This window comes from Adiantum capillus-veneris, chromosome 21 (assembly GCF_014529385.1).
Source record: "Adiantum capillus-veneris isolate H3 chromosome 21, ASM1452938v2, whole genome shotgun sequence".
Classification (NCBI taxonomy): Eukaryota; Viridiplantae; Streptophyta; class Polypodiopsida; order Polypodiales; family Pteridaceae; genus Adiantum; species Adiantum capillus-veneris.
Window position 1 is genome coordinate 133,958,305 of NC_140951.1, and position 9,316 is coordinate 133,967,620.

At 44.2% G+C, this 9,316-nt stretch overlaps 1 protein-coding gene across 1 annotated transcript; it reads right to left on the reverse strand.

Annotated features, from left to right (window-relative positions):
- Window positions 1-6,816: 6,816 nt before the first annotated feature.
- Window positions 6,817-8,369, reverse strand: LOC147431770 (uncharacterized). The gene has a single exon (XM_086494270.1). It carries the CDS (start codon window positions 8,142-8,144, stop codon window positions 7,029-7,031), a length of 1,116 nt encoding a protein of 371 aa, XP_086350396.1. The 5' UTR covers window positions 8,145-8,369; the 3' UTR covers window positions 6,817-7,028.
- Window positions 8,370-9,316: the final 947 nt, after the last annotated feature.

The following is a 9,316-nucleotide window of genomic DNA, read 5'->3' on the forward strand; positions in this document are numbered from 1 at the left end:
GAACCTGAAAAGTGATGTGTCATTTTCAAACATGTCAGAGTTCCATATCCAACAACAAAATAAAAAGGCCTCTTTGCTTTGAACTGCGAGGCTGCTCCATCTGACCAGACCCAATGTTCTTTGAGCGATATGCCTAGCTCTTTCAACCAACCATAATGGAGCATAAAGCAATGCTGGACAAAAAGAGTATCATGGCTTTTATCATCAAATATATAGAAATGATAGTATTCTTGGACACTACCTGAAACCCTCACATATGTAATGTGAACGAAGATTGTCACCTAGCTAGAAAACCAATGCATCAATTGGATCTCGTTCTGTTCTTTGAAAGTGTAATTTTCAGCAAAATCCACCACTGACACTACCACATCTTCAGGGAAGATACGTAGATAATCTTTAAACTGCTCGGCCTTCCATCTGTAAACAAAATTGTGCTTTATAAACTTGCTCAGATGATCCTTGAACAGTATGAAAATCTGCCCGCACTGCATCTCCTTGTGAGAAAGAACTTCTCTTTTCTTGTTTTTCCCTGAATCTATTTCGCCAACTTCAAGGTCTTCAAAAATCTTAACTATTACCATGCATGCACCATTTAACTCTTCAATCGGGCAAATTGGTAGCTTCTTTGAAGGCCCACATGAAGAGCATTCGCCAATCAAACACTTCAATGGAAAAAAAATTGACCCGCTAGCCTTCGAGCATAAAACTGACTCCCAAAGCTTTGTAAGGCTAGGGCACTGATTTGTCTGAGCACTACATTTCAAATCTACACCACAAATATCACATTGACAACTACACTCTTTCCCATGCACACCATAAGAAATCTGCCTTATATGGTTTACAGCATCCCTCAAGAATGACATTTGAATATGAGTGATGCAACAGCAGTTGTAGAGATCTCGAAGCTTGCGTACAAAATAAGGTTTCAGCTTTTCAAATGTCCTTTGGTGAATTTGTACCTCTGGGTGACTCTGTTTGAAGGCAAGAAAGACTTCTACCTACATTAAATAATGATATTCAGTACACTTATTGGCAAAAGCATAAGTTATTGTTGACATGAAAAACTGAGATCGATCTGGTGGGAGCTAGTATGAGAATGGTAACTAATACTTTTGTGATCAGTGGAAGGAGAAAAGTTACAAGAGCCTGAGTCTAATAGTAGAAAGCACTCTAAGACCTAGTTGTTATCAGACTACCTAAGGGTAGCTGCCAGGTTAACAGTGGTAGCTACCAGGTTGACAGTGTGACAGCTACAAGGTTGACAAAGATAGCTACCAATCCACCAGGATTGCCATGGCAAACTGGTAGCTTCCACCAAGGTTTCCATGGCAGACTGGTAGCTTCCACCAAGATTGCATGGAAAGGGTAGCTACCAGGTTGACATTGATAGCTACCATGTTGACAGTGATAGCTACCAATCCACCAGGATTGCCATGGCAAACTAGTAGCTTCCACCAAGATTGCGATGGCAGACTGGTAGCATCCACTAGGATTGCATGGCAGATTGGAAGCTATTACTCTCAGAGTGATAGCTCCAGCTAGCACTAGGATACTGATAGCTACCAAGTTGACAATAATAGCTGCCAGTACACCAATACTACCATGGAAATCTGGTAGAAAGCACTATCAGACTGGTGGCTACCTTATCATGACTATGAGACTGTAAACTAGCAGGTTGAACGTGGTAGCCAGCAAATTTACCAAGAACACCATGGCAGATTGGTAGCAACCCCTATCAGACTAGTAGCTACCTTTACCAAGGACAACATGGATGCTACCAAAGTCTGACAGTGGTAATTATAAGGATCACAGTGGTAGCTACCAGTCATGTATAGTAAGCTACCTATTTGGCAGTGGTAGTTACTAGGTCTAAACCAATGTGCAACAATAAGCAAACTATACAACAATCAATTGAAGTACAACCAAACCAGTGCCATAATTGTCAATGAGAATAAGCTTGTAGTTACTCAAGAAGTCAAAACAAACGTGGGGTTGCTCAAAAAGATGCACCGGTTGTTTATCGAATACTTTGCGTGCAATACGCTTTCGACACACATCCTTTTTGTTGGGCGATACGCGAGTATTGTGAGTCCAGAAGCTCACCACTGTGGCCTTCACTTCCTCTATAATTACACTATTTGTGTATGGTTGTCGCCCACACAAATGCAATGGCAGTTCTGTATGATTATGTTTCAATCAAGATCTAACTGCATAGAAGTTCCTTTCGATGGATACCAAGAAGCCTCGATGCAGCTGCTATATTTGGTTTTATGCTTGTGGAATTCATAACCATCATGATACTCGCCCGTTTAATAAACAACTTGGCCGAGCTTTTTGGTCTCTTGATTACCTTGAGAGTGTTGTGCATTCCATTAATCAATACCCTCTGCTCATCATTGGAAACATCACCTCCTGTAGATTGAATTTTCAGGTCTCTCAATGCTCAATGCTTGAGAATGCTCCTGATGATTTCCTCCTGTGCCTTGTTGTCAAGACCCTCTGTGCACTGCTTGAAAAACTTGATCACCTGTGCAGTAATTTTGCGGTGCTAAAATTCATTAATATTGACCTGTTTAATTCTAGCTTCCCTTTCTTTGATTCTCTCGCGATATGTGCGCTTTCGGTTTGCTTCATAATCCTTGATTACACTCTGTTTGCATGAGCTGCACTTGATTGAGTCACAACAAAGGCATGTGCTACTTGTTAAACTCACAACATCCTCAACTGAAATGATTTCCACCATCTTGTGAGTCTTTGAGAGGTGGAAAGAGGATGCCAAAGTGGGTACCCTGTCCAAAGCTAAGCCCTAAACACCAGCTAGGGATTCGCATGCAATGTGTGTGTGTGTGTGTGTGTGTGTGTGTGTGTGTGTGTGTGTGTGTGTGTGTGTGTGTGTGTGAGAGAGAGAGAGAGAGAGAGAGAGCAGTAATCGAGGAAGGCAAGCTACTTTGAGAGAGAGTGCGTGCTCAGCTATGGAGATGGGAACTGTAGCGAGAGAGAGAGAGAGAGAGAGAGAGAGAGAGAGAGAGAGAGAGAGAGCAGCTATGGAGGCTTTCAGCTTCAACACGGGGGGGGGGGGGAGAGAGAGAGAGAGAGAGAGAGAGAGAGAGAGAGAGAGAGAGAGTAACAAAAAGGCGTAACAACCTTCGATCGTGGTCTCTGTCACATTTTTTAAAATATCATTATTAAATTCACTCAAAAGTTTTCCTCCACCTTTAGATTTGGGAGGTAGCTACCAGGGTGCTAGTGTGTCCGGGACACAGGTAGTAAGTCCACCTATTCATGAATTCACCCCTATCCTATGTCAACCGTTTGCAAGCTTTAGGTGTTGCATCAATCACCATTGGAGCAATATGTTTAGATGATCGCACAGTGGAAGCAATTGGGGATTTTGAGTGGAGAGCTAATCAAAGCTTTGTCCCTTCCATTTGCAACAAAGAAGTGGCAATGTTGCCTTACAAAGCTCTTTTACAAAAAACAAATAGAAATAAGACTACATGAGCGAACTCAATACTAATACATGTTTTAGCCTAATTCAATGCATAGTACCATCTTTGAAGTCCATAGAGTGAATGCAACTTGATGCTTCATCACACATGATTTCTTGGTTGACATCGCCATTGTAAGATATCAATGAAGAGAAAGAAACACGCGTGCATGCACACGCACACACACACACACACACAAAGAGAGAGAGAGAGAGAGAGAGAGAGAGCGCTAGCTTTACTAGCAATCCACTCAAAGCAACTCTTCTACATAAGATCAAAGGATAAACAGTCAATTACAAATACTCAGCAAGTAGGTGTGGCCAATTTTGTTTGAGCTGCTTAATTAAGCGATATCTCAATAGATACCCTCATAAAACTAAAGTGAAAGGCCAATGCTACCGATGTGGAGAGAGAGAGAGAGAGAGAGAGAGAGAGAGAGAGATGTGTTGCCCTCGTCACTATATGGCACGGCTCTAGGCTCAGAGGGGATCTAGGGCCCAAATTTGGGGGGGCGAAGCGGCTTTAATCTTAATCGTCGGATAATGCAGTGAATTGGGGATGAACTGGGGGTGGGTGAACTAGAGGCGGGTAAATTAGGGTGTGATCATGTGTCATGACAACATGGGCAACGACACGCGCTAACGCGGTGGTAAGGCATTCGTGTGGCAACCGAAAGGACCCGAGTTTGAACTACACCTCACGAGGCGAGTGAACTAGGGGTAAACTCGAGGCGCCATTTTTTCCCAAGCTTCACCCTTAGTTCATTGAGTCGACGGACAGCTGAGATTGCATTGCGATTCCCCCTTCTCTTTCCAATCATAGATCCCCCTGGCTGGAGTCGTGCCATATAGTGAAGAGGATATGCTGCGCATTAGGACCAGACACTGAAGAGAGAGAAAGAGAGAGATCTTTTGGGTCTATGATGCATGAGGACGAGTGCAGGGACAGAGGGAGATCCCATGCGCGATGCTCTATGGGAGAGCAACCTCCGTGCTTCTCTCTCTCTCTCTCTCTCTAGCGTGGGCAATGATAGATTTGTTTGCGTCTGCTTTGATTGGAGCGATGCTTCAGGTCGGAACTTTTGATGTCCTGCATAGCCATGATAGGCATGCGAGTGAAGGCAAGGCTGAGCGTTATCGATGGCACGATATGTACCAAGTGACAGTGCAAAAAGGCCCAGAGCTTTCAAGTCTGGAGCTGCAGAGGGTGTTGGGCACACAAGGGCTGCAGAGGTGGCTGAGCCGGTAGATGGCGCGTACAGAGACGAACGGGGACAAGGAGAGATTGAAGAGGAGCGAACGATAGAAAGGACTCTCTGATAGCATGATTGGTGCCAATAATTTGCTTTGGAATTGAAAGGTTCCCTGAAATTTGATAGACAAATTAATTAGCTTTGTAGAATGGACCGAGCAAACCATCACCTTGTTATAATATCTAGAATGTACTAAATCAATGGTCAACAATCTATTGAAATCACCACAAAGAAAAAGAAAGAGATAGCCTATAATTGTCTCCCCCTCCCTCTCCATCTCTCTCAAGAAGGAAAATACACTTTCCCATGAGGCTTGATTATAATCGATGAAGAAGAACAAAGTTCCCTCCATGTGGAAAGAGTAACAAGGAGGCTTGATATTTTTAAAAGTGTGTTGGTGTGCCCCGCTCTTACAGAGTCGGATAGGTATTTTGTAAAGTGGTATATGTTATGTAGAAATGCTCCCACATAGAGATATTATCCAAGCAAAAACAAGAAACAAAACGCAAAGAGTTGCTTTGATGCCTCTCTCTCTCTCTCTCTCTCTCTCTCTCTCACACACACACACAAACACACACACTCTGTAACTGTTTAAATTTTAACTTAGCTTTATCAATTTAATGATTGAGTTCAATTTAACTCTATTTTCTTAGTTTTTAGAGGAAATTACCAAAATACCTCTATAATTTTTGGAAATTCCCAATATACCCCTCAAATTTCAAAAATTCCCAAAATACCCTTGTATCTATTTTCGTTGGATTTTCAAGATCTTCTAATCTTTATTCTTGTTTGACAATTGAGTTCGGTTTTTGAGTGCTTAGCATGTAATTTTTTGCAAATCACCTCCCAAAAAAAAGGTAATTTTTGTCTAAAAATAATGAAGAAATTCATCTCCAAAGCCTACATAACCAACTTAATTTTTAGTTTTAGCATCTTGTATGGTAGACAATCACTCTTCTTATGAAAAGCTACAAGTTTTTTTGTTTTTGGAGAAATTTACTCACATTCAGGGGTATTTTGGGAATTTTGAAAAATTTGAAGGGCATTTTGGAAATTTATGACAAATTATGGGGGTACTTTGGGAATTTTTGAAATTTGAGAGGTATTTTGGGAATTTCCACAAATTAGAGCGGTATTTTGGTGAGTTTTTTCAAGTCCTCCCTTCAACCAGCTTTTTGATTTCTCAGCCGGCTCAAGGCTAAGCTGAGGCACACTTTTCTCACTCTCTCTCTCTCTCTCTCTCTCTCTCTCTCTCTCACACACACACACACACACACACACACACTATTTGAATATAATTCAAAATAACCAAATTTGGAAAGCAAGAGGTAGAACAATAGAACAGATGAAGAGAGACTCAAAGCTTAAAAGGGTGCGCACTGAGCACATGTACTTTGAGAGCAGTGCCACTTGGAAATAAGGAAGCTGTCGTGCGGGCCTCTTTGCGCACACAAGCTTCCTCTCTCCAGGGAAATCGCTTTCTCACCCTCAAGCTTCGCCCTTAAAATTCAAGCTACAATGTCTAGCTGTGTACAAAGCCCTACTATTACGCATTAGCCGCAACAGCTTGCCACGTCAAGTTGTACTCCCGCTGCGGTTAGCTTTTAGCTGCATGTGCACACCTCTTTCAAAGAGAACGGAGAAAAGACACATAAAAAGGGACAGAGAACGATCAATCCATATTTCTCCTTTTTCCATAGAACTTCTAGAAATGCCCTATGGTCCATAACTCGCTCCACTTTCTCTGAACTGCACAACTGAAAAGGTGCGCACATGTACCCTCCAAAGCCTATGGGGAGGCCCTCTTATCTTAAGCATGCAGAAAAGTTTAGGGTAGATCGAACTTCGGTGAGAACACACTCTTGCAAAGATGTATTAATAATGCCCGTTGACGAGTGGTAGGCGGCTGGGCCTTTAATGCAGATCAATACTTATTATTTTATTGAGACAGCCGCAAGAAGGTACACCGTGTAATCTGGATCCAGCGTTGGAAACTTGGATGCATGCATCATGTTTGCATAGTCTCTCTCTCTCTCTCTCTCTCTCTCTCTCTCACACACACACACACACACACAATTTACAAACAGTTAATCTTGTAATTAACAAGTCGACAGTCATAATATTAAACCTTGACAGGATATAATACATATTTGTGAGGAAAATTTACTTACAAGGGGCTTCACCTAGAGATGATGCATGGCACCCCACTGAACATAATCAGAGGCAAGGAATAGGGGAACATTAGTGGTGATGAGGAGGAGCAGCAGCAGCTAGCAGGACTATTTTAGTCACCAGCCATTCTCTGTGCAAATTTTCGACAGAGTCTCGGGGCTAAGCCTTGCGGACTCGGAGCCCATCGTGTGGTGCATATGGTGGTGATGATGGTGATGATGGTGATGGTGCAAGTGCTTGTGGTAGTTTCGCGACGAAATTTGCGGCTTAACAACGCTGCGCTCTTTCGACTGGTGACTAGAGATGGTACCCTCACTAATCCTACTGAACAGTAGCTCTTCATCTGTAGACTTTCTTCTACCTTTCATCCAATTCTGCAATGAGGAAGATTTATCATCATCATTAACATTATTGATTGAGCTAAGTTTCCTGTCCTTTGAGCCTTCTCCTAAGACCTCATTTTTGTCCCTGTACTCTCCCCTTGATGGCTCTAGAGGCCTTTGCCCTGGCTCCACTATCTTTATGCTTTGCTTGCACCCAACATTAAGGCTCACTTGCTTATGCAGAACCACCACTTTCTTAAAGGCCTTCATCACCTTCTCCACACTTGGCCACCTCCTTGAACCTTGGCCTTCCTGAAAAACTGAGAAGCTCAACTCCCTTGATTTAGATAGAGACACCCTGTTCCCATCGTTGGCCACCGCACTATTCCCATGTTTCTTCTTGCTTGCTTGCCTCCGAGCCTGCGAGCTCTTCGGTAATGAAAGCGTGCGAAGAACTCCACCCCGCTCTCGCAATGGAGATGGCATATGATGCTCGACATGTGGTTGTAGATGACCAGGAGGAGGAAGAGGATGAGTACTGAGTGGTACCACTTCCATCAAGCTTCGGTCAAGTCGGTTTCCGAATGCGACGAGCTCAAATGTATCATACAAATTGCTTCCACAGTCCCACATTGGCGTCTCAGATTTCATGGCGCCGCAACCCTCTTTCGTTCCTGTCGACGTCCCCGCCGCTTCTTGCCGGAAGCGCGAGATTTTCCTGTCAGAGCTGCCACTGCTTCTTCTCCAGCCCTGAGCAGCAGTCACGAAGCGTCCTTCCGTTGTTACACCGGGCTTGGACTCATGGAGGTGCCACACCCATGCGGCTGCTTTGGTTGCCGAATCGTCCAAGTCGAAGGAGCGGGCATTGCGCCGGGGTGGGCGGTCATCGGCATCAGAGGAGAAGGGCATAGTGTTGAGGGGGGAGAGCCGGGAATGTACAGAGAGTAGCAAGTAGAGAAGACTGATTGAGCTTGTGGAGGAGGAGGAGGAGAGAGAGAGAGAGAGAGAGAGAGAGAGAGTATGGTGATGAGAATGAGCTGTGTAGACTCTGGGGAGAAGATGTCTGAGAGTGTAGGTGGCCGGAGAATGAGGAGATGTGTGTGTGCGCGCGCGCGCATGTGGCCCCTTCGCAAGCTTAACTAGATTTTATAGTATCTCATCGAAAGTGCGCTTGTCGTTGGGAAAAACACGCATTGACGCGCTCCCCCCTCTTGTGCACACGGAGAGTCGGAGACTCGTTGAAGAGAGAGAGACACTGTGCGTGTCATAGGGGATGATGAGACCCCCAACCCCCATACTGAAGAGAGAGAGAGAGAGAGAGAGAGAGAGAGACAGAGACAGACCTCCAGCATGCTTCAAGTGAGATGGGGACAAGTGGAGAAAAGAAACAAGACTTGATGTGTAGATAGATATAGGAGGGGAGGAGCACACTTTTGCAGTTATGTACCTACTAGATAGATAGATAGAGAAACTTTTGCCTTCAAGTCAAATGATGATAGTTTTGCATTCGTCCGAGCTCTTGTGCAACCCCTGCCCATCTCTCTCTTCTCTCTCTTAGGCTGGGCTCACACTGGCTCGGCGGCAATCACACCTCAAAGATGAATTTTTCAGCCGGAATAGCTTTCGAATGCCTTCTTCCTCCGCCCATCTGTTCACATAGAAGTGAAAGTACCGAGCTCGCTAATTTTCATCTGCCGCTTGTTGTGAACACCGGAGACCGGCGGAAGCAACACTAAAAAGCTTTTGTTTTGAAGGTTTGCAGGTTAATCAAATAATAAAAAAAGAAAAAGTATTGAGAGCGTGGCGATTTCAGCAGACGTGGAGGGTGCAAGAGTTTTGGGGCGAGAGGGAGGGGGGGGGTCGAAAGAAAAGCTTGCATTCTCTTCCGCGAGCTAGCAGCCTTTTCAAACACTGCCTCTGCGCGATGTCAACGCAGCAGGTGACATGGCGTAAGCTGATTGGTTGCAAGCGTGCGTGCTTTGCCTTCCGCCGCTTGCTGTGAACCCAGCCTCACTCAAGCGAAAATCAACAAGTGATAAAATCACAAGGCCGCCAGGCATGATAAAAATTTCTTTTTGACA